The sequence below is a fragment of the Anas acuta genome, chromosome 20 (genome assembly GCF_963932015.1).
Source record: "Anas acuta chromosome 20, bAnaAcu1.1, whole genome shotgun sequence".
Classification (NCBI taxonomy): Eukaryota; Metazoa; Chordata; class Aves; order Anseriformes; family Anatidae; genus Anas; species Anas acuta.
Genome location: NC_088998.1, coordinates 7,209,106 through 7,234,189, shown reverse-complemented (window position 1 = coordinate 7,234,189; position 25,084 = coordinate 7,209,106). Strand labels below are relative to the sequence as shown.

The 25,084-nt window shown below is 39.7% G+C and overlaps 1 protein-coding gene across 2 annotated transcripts in view; it reads right to left on the bottom strand.

The window, feature by feature from the left end:
- The window catches only part of MED27 (mediator complex subunit 27), a 140,402-nt gene that overhangs the window by 80,334 nt on the left and 34,984 nt on the right, over positions 1 to 25,084 (bottom strand). Inside the window, exons 1-2 of one of the 2 annotated variants that reach the window (XM_068657008.1) lie at positions 12,845 to 13,098; positions 10,107 to 10,251 (exon numbers count right to left, since the gene is read on the bottom strand). In XM_068657008.1, the coding sequence (XP_068513109.1) occupies positions 10,107 to 10,251; positions 12,845 to 13,050 (351 nt within the window). In that variant the 5' untranslated portion in view covers positions 13,051 to 13,098. Of the gene's footprint in view, positions 1 to 10,106; positions 10,252 to 12,844; positions 13,099 to 25,084 lie in introns of those variants that run through there. The other variant, XM_068657009.1, reaches the window with a different exon arrangement.

Genomic DNA, 25,084 nt, shown 5'->3' with positions numbered 1-25,084 from the left:
CTGTTGTGCTCTGGAATTTCTTACTCCCATTCTGCAATTGTCACAGCACCAGAGCCACAAAATGACAATGCTACTGCAGGGTAGGGCAATTTATTTTTTTTTATCTGAGGAAAATCAGAAGCAGTACACACTCAGGCGCATGTATTGAGGTTGGAGATTTCAAGAATTGCCATGGACTTTCTGTGTTACACATCTCCAATAGTCAAAGCTCAGAATTAACTGCTCCTGAACATAAAATCCTTGTCACATTTTTACCAAATGTAAATTTCCATGACACGGTATCCAAACTAGTTGTCTGAACTGCACTTTGATTACATACAGCTCCTTGCCCAGACCATCTTCACATTTATTAGCTTTTAGGCAACTTCCATGTTCTGTAGCCCAGTTATCAGCAGAGTCTGATCAAGATACAATGGGGAGGAGCTGAGTATTGCTCATATGCAATTTAAACCATCAAGTCTCTCCACAAACTTAGGGGATCAGCTTTAGTAACTCCAAAAAAGAAACGCAAACGAGATTAGAGACGAGTGCACTTCTGCATAAAACCCAAATAACAGACACACTGCAAGATCAGACAACAACAATAGCGGAGAGCATCAGGGTGACATCATTAAAATTTCCATTGTGTTTGATTTCCTTTAGAAGCTACAGAAAAAACCTTTTCCACAGAAAGAATACCAATAGGATGTTTATCGGCTTTATCAGTTATTTTATATTAGTGTTCATATTCCTTGAATACCCTTCATATGAAGGTCCCCAAACACTTTACAAGCATCTTTAATTCGCTTCAAAGAAAGCAAGACGCAGCTTCCTTTGAGAGATGAGGACCCCAAAGCGGTTATCACTCCTACCCACAGGCTGCAATGGGGAATGTCAGAAGCACCTTTGGTTTTCCCATACAATTAAAACCCTACAACCTAGTCTAGAAGAACTACAACTAACAGGGGCCAGACCTCAGGAAATTCTCTCAAGTGAAACCACAGGTACATCTTACTATTTTGGGTAAGATTCTGGTTTATGCCTTATGAGACAATTTAAGCCAGTAAAATAAAACAAAGTGTTTGGGCAACTATGTAAAGACATGGGGGGTAAAAAGACAGAAATCCCCAAAACCACAGAACATTAGGAATTGGAAGGGACCTGGAAAAATCATCTAGTCCAATCCCCCATCTCACACATGATAAAATCATCTGCTTGTTGGAATTTTTTGTGCAACCTTCCATGCAGAAAGAAAACTAACATAAAGGTGGACCCTCTTTTCCTCTGGAAATGTTGCCATGTACATAAAAAACAATTTTAAAACAATACAGAAGGGCCCAGTCTTTATGTATCATAGACAACTTTACAGACAGCCACAGAATTCAGGAAGTTGTATTGATTAACCAGAGAGAATCTAAAACATTAAAAATAAGGGTTTTGTTCTGCCCAACGAAACAGAAGAAAGCTGTTTTCCACAGCTAACAATCCCTGCCTGGTTCTTACATGAAGATGAATAAACAACACAAGTTTTTTAAGCACACACAGGCTTTACAATAGCAAGCTCTTAGGATGACAATGAAGGTTCAGTGATGCTCTCTTTCTACTGCACTCTTTGTTGGGGCAATTAGAGGGACTGGAGTCTCTGACAAAATCCTCTGTGCTTTCATGATGGCCACCACGCGCTGGAAGACTGGCAGGCTTTCATCACCAGCAGCAAGTCAGGCTGAGCCCCTGGGAGGGCACACAAACCCAAACTTCAGAGGAAAGCTGGCTCTGAGGGTTAGTGACAATGCTCCTGTAGCTCTGCAGTCCCATTCTTCTATTCCATATTCTTCAGCTAATCCCTAGACAGCACGTTGTATCGTTGCTGTATTGCTCAGCTTCTAAAAGTAAAGCATTTTATTCCAACCTAATGTCGGTACCATGACTTATTCATCTACATACTGCAATTCTGTGTGTGTGCATGACTTAGCTTGATCCCAAGTCTGATATTAATATTATCAATGCAGTTTTAACCAATTTGGCCTGATGACAGCATGACACAGGTTGGAAGGGGACGTGATCACTGACTTACACACCACACAACTCGCCATCCGGCACCAACTGTTTGAAGAGTTCCTGTAGAGGAGAAAAGGCGTTAGGGGAGGAAGAACTGGGAGTGGGCAGAAGTGTTTTGGTTAAAATAGACCGACATCAATCAATTCCATCCTGAAATAGGCTAACAGCTAGAGCATTAATACTTAGCAAAGAAACAGGAGAAAAATACTCATTAGCAAATAAAGGTGTTGCGCAGCATTAAACAATTCCCACCAGCTGACAAGGGGGCTGTGATTTATGACAGTGTGTATTGATATATCACTTCCCATAATTAGGAAAAGTGAGACCAGTACTGCTTACAGCATTATTTGGATTGGAGCTTTACAAAATACTGTTGAAAAACAACAAACACCAGGCACCACAATAGCAAAACACCTTACCATCCTCTCAGGCTATTTCAGATTTGAAATAAAGTTCTCTAACACAACCCAGCAAGAAAGGCAAACTCCATTTGGACCCGCATAACCTCATCTCGCAATAACATCCTAGTGTGAATTATTACAATTATAACTCTGGGAAGATCACAGATATAAAACATCAAAACCACATAACAAGCCAGAATCAAAGGCTAATTATGTCTCTCTTTTTTTTTTTTTTTTTTAGTGACAAAGTACTGACTGTCACTCTTCTCTTCTTGAAGGAACAAACTAACCTCAGTCTACTAAAATGTCAATGAACCTCAACTGACCTGCCAAGGAATTAAGTGTAGCAAAATCTCACCTGCCGCAGCATCTTAGCAGTAATGCAAAGAAAAAAGAGGCTGGTAATTTTCATTTCCTTTTGTTCCGATTATTAGCTGTCAAAAACGTTTTCACGGTTACAATAAACGAGGCAGGATAGCCCTGGGTTGGAGCTTTTTGTTCAGGAATGGCACAGTAATAAAAGGCAATGAAACTCGGGGCCCAAGAGCTGTAAATCTCAGGGACACCCAGCTGAGGAGGGAAGATGCACCCTCCCAAGAAGAAGATGGACACGGCTGCTGTTACCCACCTCTAATGCCCCCAGTGCTGCTTTGGGCAGGACTTCTAGGGAGAGTAAAAGCTACAAGCAGTTTTTTCCTTCCTCATAGCTTTTCCAGTGATTCTTCCACCACCACTGTAATATTAGGGATAATTTGCACACTACCTGCATTTTCCAACCCCATCTTTGCTGGTCACTAAAATCAGCCCTGCAATAACAAAATTAAATACTCTCCATGCAGACAACTGACCAATAATTAATATCCATGGCAGCTGCAGGCAAAGAAGTAAGCACCTGTTGCCTAGTCATTTAAAAAAAATAATGAAAGGAATATTAATGTAATTCTGAATAACAAGGGCATTTCACCAAAACATTTGCCTAAAATCACACAAAATTAAAAGCCCATTAAAGGGCATTCTTCCAGACTGCCAGGCAAATAACATTAGTCACTAACTATACAATACTTGGCATCTAAAATGCATTTCCATCCAAAGAACCCAATGCACTTGGGACACATTTAGACCAGAAACTCTCCCGAGAAGTAGGTTAAGTATTATCCCACTTTATCCATAATAAAAATGAGGCACGGAGAAATCACGCATACTGCTCAAGGTTACAACAAAAATTAATAAGAAAGGCAAGAATAGAAACCAAGTGGCCCAGCTCCTATTTTGTGCTCTGTGTACAAGAAAACACAAGGACGTGTATCATTCATTTCTCCAGCAGCAGGAATATCAACTCCAATGGCTTATCTACTTAGGAAAGGAGTCCACCCCTGGTAATCCAGAAGAGACTTTGCAGCCCAGTCCCTCTTTGAGCACTGCTTCTGCTCCTACAAAGTAAATCGTGCTCTTCAGAGCGCTACAGAAATATTCTTGGGGCAGAAACTCTGCTTGCAGCCATTCAGCTTCGAATCTTATTTTTTCCATTTGATCCCTTCTGTAATCAAACCAAAGGGCTTAGCAACTTCAACTCTTTTCCCTAAGTAACTTCTTTAGAGCTCCTACTCACCACAAACCTTCCTCCTCCTACCCCAGCAAGCACAGGTGATCTTCGAAAGCAGCCTCCAGAAGCACTGGGCAAGAAGCTGATCCAGGTATGGGGACAGTCTGTCCTGATACACGTGTGTCACTGATGGGAGAGAACACTCAAACCCTTCCCCAACTAGGATGGAAGAAATCTCAGCAGAAAACAGCTGGATCTCCACACAGCAGTGTGCCAGGCTATTACAACGCTGCATTCTTACAGAATAAAGTCCTGAAAGGACAAAATCTTGGCCAGCTGCCTGCACTTCCAGACATCTGCCAGCACAATAATTCAGTTACACTGTCCATGCTACTGTAAAACTACATTAAATTCAAAATGTTTGAGCGCATCCAAAAATGAAAATTAATGTTGCTTGGAACGAGCACTTCATTTTACAATCAGGAAGAACAAGAAAAGATTGCTTTGACGGTCTTCCTCTACCATTATGGTTAACATTTAATGGCATTTATTGTCATTAAACTCAATATTTGTGTCTAATCAATACTAAGCTACCAAGGGCAGCCTAACAAGTCTGGACTTTCTCTACAGGCTCTATTGATTTTTTTTATTAGTATTTTTTTTTGAGACCTACAATAAACAATTTACACAATTTATCAGGGAACACATCAAGATAATTTAATATACAAAAACTATGTATTCCCTTTTTAATTCTGTCATGTGACCGAAAATCATTTTAATTCATTAACGGTGATTATCTTAACAGTTCGATTTTAAATTCATGTGAAAAACAACAGGAAGCTATGAGGTAATAAATTGAAATTGAAATATTTTTAACGTATTTCACTCTGCATATCAACAGGAATCTCTCTTTTAGGTTTGTATTTGACACTTAAACGAACTCATGACAGCAACTATCCACCTCTGTTCACTTGGTATGAGTACCACTCATACTGTACAGCCTATGGAAGTTGCCACAGGCTTGTCACGGATGAGTAAATTAAATAATTTCACCTAAATCTTACTCACCCAGAGAGTCACAAAGTCTGAGAAGTTGATTTTTTTGCTTTCTGCTTGAAGTGGTAGCTAACAGCCTTCCCAAACACACCACTGTCATGTCTGTTAAATGCCATCTCACGACAACAAAAACAATACCACCACCACCACCACCAAACCTACACACGTTGGTTCAAACTACAGACGGGCTGGAATCTGAGAAAAGCAAACAGACAAACTCAGCACACATTTACCCAGCTCACTGCAACATACAGCACCGTGCTTCCATGAAGTTAAAAGTCCAGGAAAAAAAATAAGATAACATCACCTTTTCAGTACCAAAATTATTCTAAATTTCCTCCATCTGTGCTGCTGTTAATCGTATTCTTTGGAAGTCTGAAAATAAACTCTACCAAGAAAAAAAAAAGGGGGGAGGGAGAGAAGGCTTGTAGGCAACACGCTTGGGCAAGGAAACTGCTAATGCTGCAGTCACTCAGCAGCTCAGGGAAGACTTGGTTTGCTGCCGTCCAACAAAGACAATGTTTTTTAAGCCTGGCAGAAAGAGTGATCCTATGGAATTTGGTTGTTGATTCACTGGGTGCATTCTCTTCAAATAAAATTAGAACACAAAAAAAACAAAGACACAAAAACCACCACAAAAACCCAACACTCAAATAAGTAAAAAACCTCTACCAGAATCTATAGCGGTGATTAAAGCTCAAATGCTGGGCATGAAGTACTTGACAGCACCCCCTAAGAGAGGGGGAACCTGCCCTCCGAAAGCTTTTGCCTAGCTCAGTGAACACACAATATGCTGCGTATTTTCTGTTCCACTGGAGTCAAAGGGAACACCTTAACAGACACTGCCTCGGGCATGCACGGGGCGAGGGTATACAAATGCTCTGCCAAGGGCAAAGAGGATGAACAAATATACACTACAGGCAATAAATAACCTCACTAAAGCAGCAGACAAAAAAAAAATTCCCTACTCAAAGAATGAGTTCAAATTTCTGGACTCCAAAAACCTGCATCTACCCTGGCTGCTACAGCTGGCTCAGGCAACCATAGCAGCATAAACTTATTAAATGCTTTATATATGAGATATCCATGTTATATTGATGATGTGATTAAAGCAATAATTACACTCCTGCCCACAAAACCCCTTGTTTCCCTCGTAGTTTTCCTTGCTTCCTAATACCACCAAGAAGTAGGCAGCAGGTGACAAGAAGCAAGGTAGCATCACCCTGCAGGTCGAGTGCTGAGGAACAGTCCCAGAACAGCACAGAAACCCTTCCAACTTCACCATCATCCTAGGTCTTACCTGCTCAGACATAACAATCATAGGACAAAAAGTTCAAAAGCTGCGATTTACATAATTACTAAAACCAGAAATCAGCTACAGCTATTACACAGGGATGGTCTGCATCAAAAGGACTACGCCTGATTTCTGCGAGCGCCCTAACTTGCAGGGAATACCTCGGCTGCATTGTATCACCCGCACGAATGATTGCTCATTTTTGTCTTATCTAATATCATATCCTCAGGATTACATTAGAGGGCAGATAAGGATCCTTCTGGGAAACTGCACGTCAATCGTAACAAAGGAAACCTCTTTTCTTAAATAAAATTGAATAGGAGAAAATAAAATAACTATGAAGCCGGACTAAATGCTGATCCAAAGCTACTGCATGCTGCCATGCACCCACAGTCAAACTGTTTTACCTGTATGATTTCTACCGATGTATAAAAGAAGCCTGTTAGCAAAAGCAAAGACAAAATCACTTAGCTTTTGCTTGCAATAAGATCGATTTAAACTTCTCATGTTTATGTCAGCTCTAGCTTTTAAGCTCTGTTAAACACCTGGAAAAGTAAAGTTCCTTTACAGCTGCATGTGTGTCTAATTAATGCCTTTGACAAGCTGTTGAGTTCCCAAACAGCTGCTTCTATTATATGGACAACTTCAACCATCTGCAAAACTATTGGGTAAACTGCAGTAAGTAAATATCAGGATAGCAGATGCTAATAAATAACAAGAGCTGCCAAGATAACACAATCCTGTAAGGAAAAAGTCTGTGAGTATGAGTTTTACTACACTTCCCAGCACTTAACTCAAAAAACTTGTTTGGGCATCCATCACCAAACCAAAACTGGGTATTTGCTTGACCCAGCATCAAAAATAAAGCTGTTAATCTGAAGGAATAACTACTCTAACAAGTTGATAGTACTACTGTGGTTTAAAGAGCTTCATGTGGTTTATGGTATTTGGAAGACTACTACCACTGCATTCTCCAAAAACTGCCAGAGATTGATTCCAAAGCAGATATACTGATATAAATGGACCAAAAAATATATCTCAGCTTTTAACTGGACTATTATATAGGACAATTTTTGAAATTCTGATTTCTTTTTTAAAAGCATACCATTTCAGGCCTTTAATTGTTCTCTCAGCTTTAGATAAAAATAAATAATAATTAAAAAATGTATCAAAGCCATTTTTAAAAAACATACAGTACTTGGATATACCAAAAACCAATTTGCTTCTCGTGAAATAGCCCAGCTATTATTACCAACCTGACTTATAACTGCCTTACAAGCTACTTTATTATCATGCTCCCCATGTTTTAGAAATAAACAGCATGCCTTGAAACATGCAACTGAAATTGTGCGTGCGTTCATTTCCCCTGTATTTCATGAATGTCCTTTCGGAATTGCACCATAAGCTCTGAAACTCTACTCCATCTATCCTCCCCTGGCAGCAGCGTGGCTATTCAGGCCATCAGTAATGCATGAACAATCAGAGAGAGGAAAATGCCCTTATCTCAGCTCATCAAAAATACAAGCAAGCAAGCCACAAAGGGGTCACAAATTAAAAATTAAATGTGAACAGGCATAAAGCGTATTGACAAATCACCACATCCAAATCCTCCCTTCCAAGCAACAGCAAACACCAGACACACATAACAAAAACAAAAGGTGGCCAAAAGATGTAATGAAATAATACTTATCCCAGAAATGTATTTAGCAATGAAGAATTAAGCAGCAACCTACACAGGCACCACCAGGGTCTTTGGTGCTAATAGTAGTGTCTGTGCTCAGCACAGGTAACTTCTGTTATTAGAAAGAGGGGCAACCTATTCATGCCTGCTGGTCAATACAAACCCTAGAAAAGACTGTAGTAAAATTCTGAAGAACCACTAGGTAGAAAGCAATTTTTGAAATACAAATGAAATGGTATGTTTGACTTCTGTTTTACAGCTAAAATAAATGATAACAAAGCTAGAAGAAAAAAAAAACCTGTTGTGTTTTTTTTCTCCTCTCTCTCTCTCCAGGAAAATTGAAATGTGTATGTGAGTGCACAGGATGTTAAACCTTTCTGCTTTCTGAAATCAGAAGTTAGTATTAAAAAACTGTTTTTCAAACCTCCATTAGACTCTAAGTTAATAAAAACGTTCATTATAATAACTCTTCCAGAACTATTATCAGAGTTTACTTTGATAATATCCTAAAGAAATAATTAAATCACTGAAGACTTAAACTTCTAAACTTCTCATGCAGTTAAGTATAAATGGTAAGTGGCTTTGTCTGAAAGTAGCAAATTATTTCCTCTTCAGTGACAATAATCACTTTGAATAACAGCAAGAAACACAAGCAAACAAGAAAAATTTTCTCAGCTGTCAAACTTCTACTTTAGCATCTCTCCTGTCCCCCATTTTCCAACCATACCAAAATTTCTACTGATGCTGAATTCTACGGATTTTAGAAGACATAACACACATTTGCATTCTGAATAGTTGCTGTATAAATATTATGGTGCTATTCATACAAAAATCATTGTAGTAGTCCATTTTGATTCCAACTAATATTAAATCAGTTGGCTCACTTTATAACAAGAATTTGCCTACCAAGTACTCGTGCAGCCAGAAACTCTTCCTTGCTCATGTACTGCAATAAATAATTTAGAGCGGAATTGTCTTGCAATGCCCCAGCTATTTTCAGATTTATTATTCTTGCTTACTCCTGCTGTCTTGTACACAGTTGTTAAGAGCCACAACTCCAGAATCTCTCACTAACAGCAGTTACCAAAACAGAAATGAATCCATCCTCTACATCTTGCAACAGCTCACTAAACACTTCAAAAATAATCTTAAGAAAACTTTTAAATACTGATTCATTTCAGTATTTCTATAAAAAGTAACGTACATGTTCTAAAAATTCTGGATGGGAACAGGCAAACCGAAGCATAATGGTGCTCACACAGAGATTAATATTAATTGCAATAATGCAATGTTTACTTATTAAATAAAATCGGATGGGAAGAAAGGGGTATTTTTGATGTACCCACCATAAGTAGACTATGTCCAGAACAAAGATACCTACCCAACTTCCGTCCCTAAACATATTCAGCACACAAGATTACTGAATTGATTTTCATCAGAAGTTTCTTACAACAAAAACAATTCATTCTTAAAAATACAAAAAAAAAAAAGCAATAGTATTATCTGCATTTTCTTTTTGCATTACTTAAAATTCCGTAACATATACAATGCAAAAAACATTAGCTATGTCAAAGATGTTCAATACAGAGTTAGCTCTGAAATCAGGCAGAAATGGTTTTAACAGGAGCAAATGATACAGAAAGCCATCAGCATTCCTGATGATGACGACTTCCCTCTGAGTTGTTCTACAAATAGTTTTAGAGGCAACATAACATAAGCTCATGATTCTTTGCTCTAATATCCCACCGATTTCTGCTACAATGATTACTGACAGGTGTGAGGACAGAACATACTTTTATTTAATATCTACATAAGACAAGATGCTAAAGAGCTATTACAAAGAGGATTATTCCGTCTTGGAGTCAACGCTCCCTTAGAAAAACATGAACACACTTAAATTGCAGAAAAGTCTCCTTTCAATTGAAATACCATTTTTCATCTCACTTGAAAGTAATTCCAGGTATGTATTATGCTCCCCACTTCATAAAAAAAATCAGCTATTTTGACAGCCTTAAATATTCAGAGGTTTGCTGTACCACAAATCGGTCCTTCTGGAGGAACACACAACTGTATTGCATCAATGTATTCTGTTACCTTATTTGACCATTTGTAGGCTTGCAGAAGTTGGCTGTAAAGAGGTGTTTTGTCCTGAACAGGATCTAGGCTCAACAGTCCGCTGTTGTGCAAGGGATGGTTCTCAGAGGGTTTACCAACCAGATTGCTCAGACGTTCCAGCTCACTGAAAGAAAATACAACAGCATTTTCTGAAGTCAGATCTGAAGATACGTGTACCTAAGATGTGCAGTCCTCCTACAGAGACAGCAATCATGTTTACACTCTATTTTAGTATCTGTATGCTTAACATATCTGCCCAATTTCATTAAAAAACAAACAGCTTAATCACTGCCATTATCCAAAAAGTTTTAAGTGGCCTGTTAGTCATTAAGCTCATTGCTTCTAAGTAGAGAAAGTACAAGTCAAGAGCCTCTGTAAGACAGAAAGGAAAGAGTCAAATTATGGTGTGTCCTGTTTACAAACATTTCCAGAACCCAAGTCATCTTCTGAGCAAAGCACACCCTCAGAAGCCACAAAATTCTGACTTGAAGCATTGGCTGCGATACTATGGACAACAGGAGAATTACGAAGCAGGCAGATGTCTTGTAATTTCCATAATGCACTAGAAATTAACACTGTCCTCATGCAAATATACATATGAACTGGCATTAATCCTAATCCTGGAGGTGGTCCTCCGAAGATTGTGACTGTTTTAATGCATTCCAAGTTGTCAGGGCAAGGAAGCATCTTCTGTTTTCCATGAGCAACCTGTACGTCTGTAGACGTGTACAAAATACCCAACTAAAACTTAATAAGCACCATTTTTCCATGAAGAAACGATCAGTGTGAAAATGATCTATTATTACTTCATATCTCATTTGTCAAATGCTACATTTAATAATAACAAGAGTTAGGCAATGTTAAAAACTCGCATTAATCAGCTGGAGAAGAAAGACTGGCTACTTTGCACAGATATAAAATGCAGTTTCCCAAATGACATGACTAATCAGGTGCCTCTCCTCACGACTCGTGAACATCAAATCCTACTCTGATTGAACTTCAAACCTTGCACTAAATTAAGAGCAGGATTCAGCCCCTTCAAAGCGTAACTTATGGAAATCTCTGTAAAGAAAAATCCCAAATATCTGTTTGCATCTAATGAAAGTTATGAAAATAAACATTAATGACCAAGGAACTAACCACGAAGTAACTTCTATGCTTTCCTACCACAAAACTCTTTTCTATTAATCATTATTCCCTCAAGCTTCCATGGCCTACGCTAAGTCTCTTGTGCTTTGACCCCTCATGAATATACTTAGCATCTGTTTACAGAACTATACAATAAAAGTGAATAGACAAGATAATTAAGAATTTGCTGAACAAGGATTCCAGTCAATACTTTCATGACTCACGCCAAAGTCCACGGGTAGCATTAACTTCAATACACATTGGAGTGTTCACTTAATACTCAAAACCAATGCTTCCCAAAACCAAAACAGAATTATCTAATATTAGGATGTTATATAAATTATATTATTTTTGAGCAGTTACGTTTTCAGAAAGACAAACTAAATTTACATCAAAATATCAAAAACATGATCTAGAGGTATCAAGAAAGAAATGGCATCAAGTACTGACCAACATATCCATTAATGTTCTGGAAAACAGGGTGAAAAAGGAACTGGTAAAGCTTTATGACGAAGCTATTCTCATATAGGGTGCTAGGGACAAGACTAACTGCAAAGAGTTGCTGAAGAACTTGACAGCACCAAAACAATGGATGATGAACTGCAACCTAAAGAAGTGTATCATAGTGCACATGAGGAAAGAGGTCAGAGGCTGTTGCTATCTGTTATCATTTGGAAACGAGACTTTTGGGTTATTCTACACTACATAGTCCTTAAAAAAGCCATTGAGAAAACAAGAAGGATGACCAAAGGGATGGCACAGCTGCCACATTGGGAACAACAAAGCGCCATCAGCTTGGAAACCATAAAAACCAACGGGACACAACAGAGGTCTATAAAGCTGCGTACAGCATCATTCCCAGAAGTGATTATTTACCTTCTGTCCTAATAGAAAGCAACAAACAGGTAAGAGATTATATACATCATCAACTATTACAAACTACAAATCAGCAAAGCCTATTAGCCAAAAAACACAGGGCTTCTCCTCCTGAAGACCCTGGACTGGACACCTCTGGAGGCCTGAGGATACCCTGGAAGGGGTCACCCTGTGCTGGGACATGTCCCTGACAGCACCATGGGCTCCACCGGGATGCACCGGCCCCAGCACACCCGAGAGGACCGAGCAGGGCCGCAGTGAGCAGCAGCCTCAAGAGTTGTTTTCACCTCTGTGAAGCGCACCAGCCCCTACTAAATAATTACATTTACACCAACCAACTTTCCAGCCTGTCAAGTTTTGGTAACACCCTTCAACCACTTGGATGCTGATGATGATTCAGAGCCTAAAAAGCGATTATTATTATTATTTTCGAACAAAAAAAACTTCAGAAAAACACAGAACAATCCCCCTACCACCAAAACCACCCAGCCAGCCACAACAGTGCCTCAGCCACCTATCCACAAGCCAAACATCTGAGCGAGGCTCATCCCTCTGGAGCCTCCAGGAGGGCATGTCACGGGGAGGCAGCACCCAGGGAGGCACGGAGCGGGGCACTTTCGCCTTTAGCCGCCCCAAATCTCCTCCGGGAGCCGAGGGGACCCGGGGACCCCTCTCCCCGCCCGGGTGCAGGGAGCAGAGGGCCGGCTGCTCACCCCAGGTCGCGGCTGACGGAGTGCAGACTCTCCTGGAAAGCGGCCACGAAGCCCTTCTCGCGGCCTTCCAGCGTCTCCTTGTTCCGCATGCCATCCTTCAGGCAGTCGAAGACTCTCGTCACGCTGGAGCGCAGCGCCTGGATGGCGGCGATCGCCTGGGAGAAAGCCTCCAGGTTCACCCCGGGGCTCAGCACCCCGTCCGCCATCTTAGCCCGGGCCCGGCCTCCCTCCGCTCTCCGCAGCGTGCCGAGGCCGCGTTGGCACGGAGCAGCCTGGGAAATGTAGTCCGAGGGCTGTGCTGCCCTCAGGCGCCTCCCTCAGCATTTTTTATTTATTTAATTTATTTATTTTCGTCTTTTCGTAACGTCAGGGGTTTCTTCTGGAAGGGCGGGTTTGCTTCTTGCTAACCGCGCCCGCCCTGTGTGAAGAAGAAACTGAGGAAATGTCTCCCCGGCCCTGGGGAAAAAAAAAGTGAGCGCTGGTGTGTGTAGCTCCGACATACCTGTTTCCTTCCTCAAAATGTTATTTTTTTTTCCAGTCAGGTGTCCTCTCTCCTTCTATTTTCCCATGCTTTGCATCATTCGCTGCTAGTAGTATCCTAGCTACCTCAGGAGCTGGGGTGTATTCCCCTCTTTGTGATGTACCGTATGGGTTTTAGCAGGCGTTCCGACAGAAATAAAATCATTTAAAATAGAAAGGAAGCCCCCCCGTCCTTCTGTAACAACTGTGCTTAGTTTTAGGCTGGCAAGAATGTTTCTGTAAGCCTCACGCTCATGGGCACAACGAAGTTTTTAAGGCTAGGGCCTGAGTTACAGTAACAGGGTGAGACCCAGCCTCAATTATCAAATGTTTGCCAAGCCCTGTGGAGTTTGAAAGTGCTGTCATAATGCCAAGTGTTACTGGTTTGATTTTGTAGGAGCTGATCATGTTTCTGATCCTACCACCAGCTCTTTTTCACCCTTCAAGTGCAGCTAAAATAAATAAAGCTAAAATAAGTGAAGCGCTGCACAGGCCAGTAGTCACTCCACACAGAGTCAACTGCAGCACCGGGATGTTTTTGTTTGTTTGTTTTTGTTTTCCACTTTCTAAAATAAATAACAACCTCTTTCATACAGGTATTAATTAAATTCAGTAAGCACAATTCACACACATCCTTTACTCGGGGATGCTTTTTTTTAATATGTAAAATGGAAATGAGTATGACAAGGAACGGCGGATGTGTCACTGGCCAAGTGAAGCGAGGCTTTGCTCTCCACTCAGTGACACTTTTCTGTCTATCATGCAGCAGATTCTGAAAATTGCATCTGATCAAATAAATGTTCTCAGACAACATACAAGGTATTGATTACTGAAACCCTATTACTTAGCATAAAGATTGGGAAAATGAAAAGGCTGCATTTCTACTACTCGGATCTTGATAATGTTCTTCTATCTAGGCACAGAGGTAAAGCAGCGCTGGAAGCAATATGGTCTGAAGCAATATAGTTCAGCCTACATAAACGGTGAAATGTAAAGTGTTGTACTGCAGAGAATCAGCAGTGGACTGAACACACTTAGAAAGGCAAATGCAAACAAGATAGGAATAGTTTGTTCTTTATGCAAAAAAGTACTGCATCAAGGAACAGAAGCCAGAGGCAGAAAGGACAGGACTATCTCAGCCAGAGCAGTAATGAGGAGCCAAGTTCTCCTGAACTCCCTTGGCTCTGCAAGGAGTTAAGGAAGACTCCACTTCCACACCAAAAGGTAATGGCTAAAGTTAAGAGCAGTTCCTCTTATTACTCCTCCCCCTGCTTGCTACGTATAGAAGGAAAAGACTGCATAGTTTCGTGTGCTCATTTGTAGGGATTGCCCTGCCTAAGTTGCTCACTTCTTTCTTGTGAGAAATATTCCTTAAGTATCATCTTGTCCAAACCATGGCAGTATGCTAGTTTTGTCTTCACTACAGGTATATCTTAAATTGTCATTATGGATATAAGGTACAGGAAACCACAGCATCTCCAAGGTTAAAAAAAACTACCGATAAAAATAAATAAATAAAACTTTTAGCCTTATAATCAGTGGTAAAACATAAAAATAATAATAATAATAATAATAATAAAATCCAACTTATGTTCAAAACATGCAAAATTCTTTACTATCTGACAGCTGTTGAGTGGGCTTTGCAAAATGATTTGGGTGGCCCAACATGGACATATATCCACATATGAGAAAGCATCAGAACTGACATCTTTTGAACGTCTCTGCCAGAAGCTCAAGAACCCAGTGATCTCCCTCCAAAAAAAAAAAAAAAAATCCCATATAAAGCATATGGGTTATATCCACATTGCACAACGCAGTGTCATGTAGAGATGCAAACAGCAGCTGCAGTCCTGGAAGCAGTCTGCTCTGTTAGTTCAGCGTTCTGACCAGACTAATTCACCCTGCCTCTCAGCATTGCTAATTAGCTTTGGCAGACCACTATGCTAACACGGTTACACTTCAGCTAGCCCAGTTATCTGCACACACTGCTGCATTGTGCCATGTAGATAGAGTAAGAGATGGAATAGAGAAGACTGCACTGAACTGCCAATTCTGGCTCTGTTTTGTGGCTAAAGACAGAATTTCATTTTGGGTGCTGTCAGTCTCATAACATTCATAAGCTCTGAACTCATTTGGAGTGAAAGGGTGAGGAGGCGGGAGGGAAGAAGTAACAATCCAAAGTGGCATCACATGCAGTTTGACAAAAGTACAGTTCTCTCCCAAAGCAGAAACTTGACTGGGGAGCATGTAATTAAGATGAACCTTTCACAGCAAAGTACGTTATGGTACTCCAGTTGCAGCTACTAAGAACCAAGCGGGCAGTAATTAATCAGTAACACCAAAGAAAAGGGATGCTTTCAGAATTCTTGCAGAGATACTGTAAACAATTTGTTAGGGAAGAAAGTACCCAATTAGGAATGCATTCTCATTTAAAAGAAATTAATTTTGTTGTCAGGAGACAAAACTAATGGTGACTATTGGGTTTCCTAGCAAGTGCAGATAATCTCTCATGAAATGCTTGGATAGGACTCAGCATTTGCAATAAATGACATCATAAGAAACAATCTTCATCTTCCTCTGAAGTAGATCAATGCTGATATTTATTCTGAGGCAAGCTGGACTGATAATCATCAGCAGGGCCTCTTCATTTCTTCATGCTTCATTGCTACGATCTTGACAAGAGTTCAGATAAATCTAATAAACTGATGTGGGTTTTTTGTTCAAATAACGGTGAGGCTCAACAATACAATTAGTAAAATATTCTTGTTATTTTTACATTAATTTCTTTCAGGTATTCAGTCTTCAGTTTGCCACAGAGTTTACTACACAATGCATCACTGGAACAGAGAAGAAGCTGTGGGGTTATCAATTCATGTGTGAGGCTTCTGCCAAGAGAGGGGAATGCATCCTGCCTCCTTTTAGACAATGTTGAAATGGCAAGGCATTTTCAGATGTGGGGGAGCCTTGATCTTCAGTGCTATTTCTTTCCTATTGTTCCCTGAATCAGAATCTCCCACTATATCCAACAATAGTGAGTGAAATCCTTATCTGAACATTTCTGCCAGAAGAAACAGTGAAATAATGAACTGAGCTGACAATGATGTAGTTATCATCAGATTTCCTGTAGGATGAATGGAGTTAGCTTAGTATTGTTTCAGGCTCTCAGGAGACTTGGCTCCTATTAGAAATGATCTTTCCTCACAACATGGTATGTGGAAAACAGACCTGGAGGCCTTCCAGTCCCCTTAAGGGTCACTATAATTGTAAGAACTACAATTTTTGGAGGGCTATTCAGTTTCTTATCCAGTCTTTTGTTTCAGTTTGTGGTTATAAGGTGTCCACATCACACACAAAAAAAATTCAGCATGGAACAGATTTGTCTGCAGAGCCACTGAAGACTGGATGGATTATGACTCTCAGATTCCCTTGTGTCTGATGAAACTGGCACCCTTGATATCAGTTTTAAGATAATTCAAAGAGATTTGCTGTTATGCTGAGCTGCTTCTGGAGTTTCAGTCTCTGGGGAAGTCAACCTAACACCTTATCCCAGCACTGAATTTGCATGAGAAGTGTAATGCAAAATACAAAAAGTAAACCATACCCAGCAAAACTCATGGTGCATTTTATGCGTGTGGAAATTCTGTCCCAAAATATGTCAAATTTTACTTGCAAAAATAAAAGGCTGCTGTTTTATTCTGTATGTGTGCAATCTGCAGAGAATTATACTCAGCCACTTCTTTTCTTTAGACATTCAGTGATCAAGTATGGAGTCTGATGTAAAGCCGAATGGGAAGAAACCATCATTATTTAAAGGCTACATAACTGCTTAAAATTAGAGCTGTGAAGGCATCAAAAATACCAGAAATCACAGATGGTTTGCAGATAAATTCACATTGCATTTAGTCCACTCAACATCTAAAAAAAACCCTATGCTTTTGCCTTGCTTTTCAGTCTAACTGTTGATGCTTGCTCAAAACATACTTCTTTCTTTAAATCGGGCTTTGAGTCATGTTCTGTTGCCCTATACATTCAGATCCTAGTCACTTCAAAAAATCTGCACAAGTACATGTATTTATAAGTTATGTAGTTAAAATTTAATGTATTTTGCACATTTTCAAACTGACAACTATCCTGAGCAGGTTAAATAAGACATTAGCAGGGAACGAAATAGTAGCAGGAACAGACAAGTAGTTCTGCAATATGCAAGTGGTGAGACAGAATGACCCAGTTACTGCTTCTTGTTTGTATTGATGATTCTGCAGTATTAGAATCAGTTAAACATGTTTCCCCTATTCAAGGACTGCAAGATCAGGCTTTTACATCATTCTGGGATGGTCCTTTATTGTATAAATAGTTAAAACCTATTTGCCTTTTTTTTATTATTATTCCTGCACTGTATTTTTGAATGCTCTGTCTTGTGCCTTGGGTTTTCTCTCTGACACTGGTTTGCTCTGGGGAAAATTCCACTTCCCTTGTTACGAAGGGCCAGGATTTGGCACAATCATTCCAGCGTCACTGCCTAGCAGCAGTCAGCAGATTTGGATGCTTCAATTCTACTCCTTACCAGTTTCTTGCAGAGTTAGGGTTTTGCAACAGGCAAGGAGAAGCTTGAAACATGATGTTTATTCAGTGCATGATTGGGCACATCCATGAGCTATTGCTCTTTATTGAACAGGCACATGAAAGTTTTAAATGGCTGTGTATCTACTTTTGTGACAGTAAATATAATGGAAATCATTGTACAATATATGGTGGTGCTTCTTGGCAGGGGCAAACATGCAGCTTAAGAAAGTAGAGGTTGGTTTTCCCCTGTCTCTTTAAAAAACCTGACGTGGTAACAACCACTGAGAGAAGTTCAAAGTGTTCTAAAGGTTCTGATTAGTAAATATTACTTGAGAAAAGCCTACAAGGACAATAAGACTTGATATGAACCAGACTCAGGCACAATTTTTGCAATCTTCAGCTTTGTTCCTCCTAAATATGATCAGAGTGTGCCAAGGAACCATGCTGCCTAACTCCAGAGCTTAGCTTTCTCCATTCCACTAGCCACTTGCCAAGAGCCATTTGCTCCAGTACTTCTCACAAAAGCCAAGCTACTTCTCCTGACTCTTCACCCTAATTAAACTACTTGATGGCTTTTATAATCACCTCTCCATAAACCAATCAATCTCAGCAGGATTGTTAACAGATGAAACTGGGCTGATCTCCCTTTAAAGCATCAGCCATCCTGCAGCAGCAAGGTCTTATTCTTTACTCTTTAGCTTTTCTGGTATGCCTTCATTTTCCAGTTATAACAGAGAGACCAACAACAAAGATAACTGTAGTCAGATATGCTCAAGGCTGAATGAGAGCATGGAAACATGCAGTTTCCAGACAAGTCAAGCAGTTCTAGCTACTTCATAGATCAGATTTGCTTTCACGTTGTTCCACGCTGTATTGTTCATTGTTCATCAACCCATTATGAAGGACAGACAACCATGCCTTTTTTTAAAAAAAAAAAAAAAAAAAAAAAAAAAAAAAAAAAAAAAAAAAAAAAAAAAAAAAAAAAAAAAACAGAAATCCAGACAAAACAGGTAGAATAAATCAAAGCTGTGGGATATTCAGAACTTCAGTATTTCAGGAATTCAGTGCTTCATCTTGACCTTTATTAAACAAAGTATCAGAGCCAAACTTTAAGTAGATACAACAGGACTTTTAAATCAATAAGCCTTTCTACAGCCCTGCTGCATGCCTGAAGATTCTGCTTCTGGAATCTGTAGGGCAGCTAAATTGAACTCCATTTACAGAGTCTGTAGCCAAAAGGCCCTTTCCTCTGCAGTGGGCTCCATGTGGAAAGCACAGCTCTGAAAACTGTGTAGAGCATCCAAAAGTCACTGCTGCACTCCCTGTGTTAGCAGGACACAATTGGCATTGCTCAAATCGCCACTGGACTGGATTTATCCAGCAGCTGCTACCTCCCACCGACATTGCTATGGAAAACGTCCTATAGGAGAAAAAAATTGGTGGTGTTCAAGGCGTTCTGGAGTGTTTCTTGCCATCTCAGAACGTGGGATAAAAGGAACACCAAAACTTGGTAAAAACTTGGTAACAGTGGAGGCACCAAATGATGTGGAAATAAATAGGCTTCAAATAAAACACTACTTTTGTTTTCTCAGGATGGAAACACAAACGCACTCACTCGCGGAGGTCACATTGCTGCCAGCAGCCCCAGCACACATCTGCCCTGTGTTGGTGTTGCTCCATTAAAAGCAGCAGACCCAAAAGCAACCTGAAGGGGTGTGCACCGTAGGTGCTGGCCTGCCGCCGCACCAACACGGCAGCTAACATCATCCACAGGCATTTGAAGGACCAGAGCCATGTGTGGCACCGTCACCAGACACAGAGCAAGCTGGATTTTTTCCCAAGGCTGTTATCTGAAAAAGACTTTGCTTTATACTTGGGCCAATATGGTAAACTGTCCAGTTAGCTCAGGAAAAGGTCAGAGGCATTTTAAAGTGAAGAAAGGCCATCTCTGGCAGCTGTATCCAATTCAGAGAGATATATTATCCCCAAAGGAACATGAGAAGTAAAATCCTTATGTACTTTATTCCTGCATATTCCACTTACAGCTACCTTGGTGCATTCATTATGTGGAATTGAGCTATGTTTCCAAGCAGAATAAAGCCAGTCCTTCCTAAAATGAGACAGACATTGTCTAAACAGACAATCACTTCTGGAATTTGCAGATTTGCAGGTCTAATTCCATACTTTAGTATTTAAGATCTCCAGAAAAGTCACATCCATCTTCCATCTTAATAAATAAATAAATAAATAAATAAAAATAAAGAAACAAAGAAAGAAAAAAAAAAAGAAAAAAGATTTTCCTTCTATCTAGAGATTATTTAGTGCTCTGTTATTGACACTGCTTCTATTGAAAGATTTAAAGATAAAAATGCAGTGTATTCAAGTAGTGATCATTTTTCATCGTCACTTAGTGACAGTACAGCCTGTAGTCAATTGCAGCTGATTTATCTTTTCTGATATCGATCGCGTGTGGGGCTAAGCTCTTTGCAGGTACCTTGTTGTATCTATTCTGAACTGCATCGAGAAATGCAAAACAAGTGGACAAGAGCAGTGTCAAGCAAACCTGTTTTCATTCTAAAGCTGTTTAATTATTTCCTTTTAAGTGGTGAGATAAACTGCTAGAAGATAATTTGCTTACGGACACCAGGCATTTCCTGCTAGAAGAAGGGAACAGCATACAAAAGCAATTTCCTCGTGCTCAGCCTACGAAGTGTTACGGGAACTGGGTTCAAGACATCAGATGTAAAGGAAAACTTCAGGTGTCGAAGGAACAGATCTTTTGTGAAAAGTGCCTCTCTGGTCCCAAGCCTACTATAAACTTCTGTGGTGAAGACGCTCTCTTGTATACTCATGAAGATTCTCATCACATCATGGAAAGATTCCCTTCAGTTTTTGGAGTGGAGAAGAATGGAAAGTATTATCCCAAGGGTCTGGAACTCTCCAGTTCCAAAACTCCATGTACAATTTTTATACATAAGAAGAATTAATTCCAGTCACCTTCTGAGGTTAGAGTGAAGCTGAAGATTGAAATACAAACAAACAAAACATTTGGATGCGAGGTAGAACCTGCTTGTTCTCAAACAGCACAATATTGGATCCCAGACTCTTGTCTCAAACACATCTACTATTTTAAACAGAGCCAGACTTCTATATATGCTCGTCTTCACTTCAGCCAAATACATCGGTAAGTGCTGATACAGAGGCTGTGAATCTGATGGCTGAATAATGCTTGCGGGAATCCTTAAGAGACCAAGAAAGCTTTCTCTAGAAGCTGTCATGCGCCTCCCTGATGGATCACAGCTCACAAACCATAAATGTGCTTAATGTGGGGAGCAGTCAGGACTGGGTCTCCAGCTTCCTATAGCACTTGTTCTGTTATGGAGTTAAAATGTGCATTTGTGCTTGTTCCTCTTACCAGAAACAAGCTGAAATGTGACCCAGACACCTTTAAAGCTTCTATATATCATGTGTAAGTTTTAAATATAAAGGCTGGGAAAGAAACATGCAAAGAACTTCAGTGAATGAACAGACCATGGACCTCAGGGTTATTTACAGCTTTCTCATCCAAATGATGCCAATGATCTAGTGCTTTGTTGGAATACTGCTAGCTGGTAACAAAACCACAGAAATGCTGTTTCTTTGATTCCCTCCTCATATGATGTTTCTTCTTGAGCCCTTTGTTAACTACCACGTTACACGTAGCAAAAGCTGAAGCAAGGAAGGGCTTAAGCAGATTGCAAGACCAAAGGACCTTTCTAGAGTTTCATCAGAGACTGCACCTTCATGGCAAGGTGTTAACAACTGCATATCTGATAAAGGAAGCACAACCTATCAGAGCAACAGCACACGTTGTCATTCAGCTCAAAGCTGCTCATTCCAGAATTGCAGCAGACCTTCATGTCACTGTCATTTATCCACACTCCCCACTGTGGCTTTCCTTTTTGATTCCCTTTTTTGAGTATTGCCTATAAAGCCTAAGGATTGGGACAGGGAAAGGCAAGTACTAGCCATTTCCTGGACAAGAAAACCTATTTTATTCCTTGTGCCTCCTGCTTATTCCTTCCACTCCTGCTGGGCAGACCCGGCAGATTAATTCATCCAACAGAAAACACTTTAACTTGTCTGCAGGAACTACCTCAAGATGAAAACGCCCATACTTTATTCTAGAGACAGTGACCCAACCAAAACCAAGCGAGCTAAACAGCTAAAACACATATGCAGATGTCCACCCCAAGCATGAACTTCACTTGTTCTCACCTTTCTCTCCTTCCCTGGTAATCATGTGCTACTGAGGTTCCTTTTCTAATCACTCTATGACTTTCTTCTCGTACAGAGGCTTTATCTTTTCACATTCCTCTGCAGCAAGCTCTGACTTCCTTGTCATTTCCTGATCCAAAGCCTTTTGATTAATCATCTCTTACCAGGTTTATCAATCTGTTCTCAAGCCCGTACAAGGGAACATACACGTTCAACAGAGATTTCCTCTATAACTTTATCTGCTACACTATTTTGGAGAACTGTTTCAAACTGTGCCAGCTAACTCTTGCTATTTGCAGATATGGGAGATGGGATTTTAAACCGTGAAGAATTGCCAAGGTAGCTATATGAGTATAGTAGCAAAAGGATATTTCTTCTACTGTAACTTATTCTGGTTCAAATAAACTTTACTAGCAGAAGGACTTCCACTGCTTCAGCAGAAGGGTTTTGTTGATAGGACATTAGTTTTACCCCTGGCATCACAAACCAATACAGCAATGATAACGCAACTTTCGACCAGGAGGAGTTGTTTTCTCCTCAGTATTCACAGCTGCCAAAGCAGGAATATGATCACTGTCTTCAAGAATAAAAAGTAGCTTAATTCTGTCTCCAAAAATAACCTGCACTTTTGATCCATTCCCAATTCTTTTTCTTGCAGGGCTCTCCTGCACAGATAACAACATTAAACAAATTAGCAAATTACTCCCTCTGCAAGAGCCAGGTCATATTTCACCATTAGAGAAGGAGTCTGATTTTTGCTTGGGTGAAAATAAATCCACAATAATAGTATTTGCTATCATTCATGTCTCAACATTTCCCCTCAAAATAATGTTTCATTTTGTTTCATTTAATGTTTCAGCATTCCATCTTAAAATAATGTCAATAATTACAAACCTCACTGTTTTATTTTAGGCGCTGTTCTCCAGGAGTGACAGAAGCACACAGATTGAAAATGTTGCTGAAAGCACTGCTAGAGGATTAAATTAAAAAAAAAAAAAAAAAAAAAAAAAAAAAGGAAAGGAAAAAAAAAAAAAGAAATGAAAAACACAATCAAAAGCTTTGCCTAAGTGACAAAAAGGAAAATGATGCTGTGTGGACACAGTAACATTTTGTAACATACAAAAGTTTCTTATTTTTTATCATTTGCTTAAAATCCAAACTGGATTCTCTTGTAGTAGTCTAAACACTAAGTTTTGTAAGTTAATGGTGTAGTATTTTGGCCCTTGTGGGATGTTACAGTGTAATATTGAAATGAAGGATCATTCTCTGATGTCTACAACCTGGTGCGCCTCCCTGGTTGTCATACCTGATTCTAGACAGAAGAAACCCAATAAAGCATATTGATCCAGTCCTGTCTGATATGTCACTTAAAAAATAGTCCTTCATATGTAAACACAAACCTATGCAGACAAAAAAAAAAAAGTTCAAAAACTTCCTCTACTTCAAGTTTAAAGCTCTTGCTATTGCTATATAATGAGAATATTTTTATAAGTTTTATGAGCTCTTACCACTGACCTATTCATTTTCCAATGCCTGAAAAATTACAGATATTCTCTTGGCCATTGAATAAGAAAGCAAAGCCCTTTACAAGCCTATTAGGAAAACAATATTTACAACAAAGCACCAAGGAAAATCCTCCCATTAAATTTTAGAGCAATTTCCGTGGAAGAGTCCTTTCTACTGAGAACAGCTGGACTTAATTGCAAATGAGCCGACTGAAGGAAGTACATCTGATTGCAGATGTAATAAAATTCATGCTTGACACCTTAATTTTTTTAATATATATTGGCCACCATCAAATCCCTGCACTTGCTGGTTTGCAGGCTAAAGCTATCAAAGTTCTGGCAGGAGAATAGACAGGGAACGGAAAAGCTTGTGGAGTCCTTCAAAGCTTGGTGCTTAAGACACAGCTTTTTAATGCTATTGATTCCTAACAATCGATATTTTTTTCAATAAGAAAGTCTCATATTACCCCTTTTCCCAACCACCCTTCACAATGAACTTAGTTAGGATGAAAAAGCACTTAATGGCTTGCTTTTGTGGTCTTTTTTTTTTTTTTTTTCATGTTCATTGCAGTCTTTTTTTTTCTTACAAAATTCACCTCCTCCAGCCCTGCTGGCTGATACTATGTCGTTCTGAAGTGTTAGGCCAGATTTTCTTCAGTGTAACAACCTCCTATTGGGTTATAATTTGACCGACAAAAGCCAATTTATTTGAAATTAATGAAATTGCAACCACATCAACCCATTGGTTATTTGCCTTAATAGGTTATTTGCTTAAAATCTACCATAAAAAGTAAAGGCTCCTGTTTCTTCCTCATTCCTGTTGCATTTCTGTTAATAAATTAGCTAATGAGCATAATGAACAAGGTTTTTAGGTACATTTTTGCTATTAAATATGAATCAAAGTAATCATTTCTGTTGGGAGTCTTGTATGACTTTTCAAAAAGCACAGCTGGTTGTCTGCTCTTGGAAAATGCAGTCCTCTTGCATCACAAGGATATGAAACTTTGCTTAGAGACAGACCAGAGGGACCAAGAATTGTGATTGCTACCACCTAAGGTTGCCTAAGTACCGAGTTTCACCGCTGACTAATTGCAGGAAAATTGTTTCTGCTGGAATCTATATGGAGTGAACAGCAGCAACAGTGTTTTCCTGTAGAGCAATGAGTTTAACGAGGATGGAATAAGCACTAAAACCCACCTGATTCCTCCTGCAGTACGAATATGTAATCCCCTTGCCTCTTCAGTCTGGGATTTGAGACAGTGGGATTTTCATCCAGGTCTCAACCTCACCTAAAGCTCTGCTGAAGAAAACATCCGGATAGTTTTCTGATATTCTCCTGCCTCTTAACCTAACAGGATTATGCCTGGACAGAAACATTTCTGTGTAGTTCTCTTTC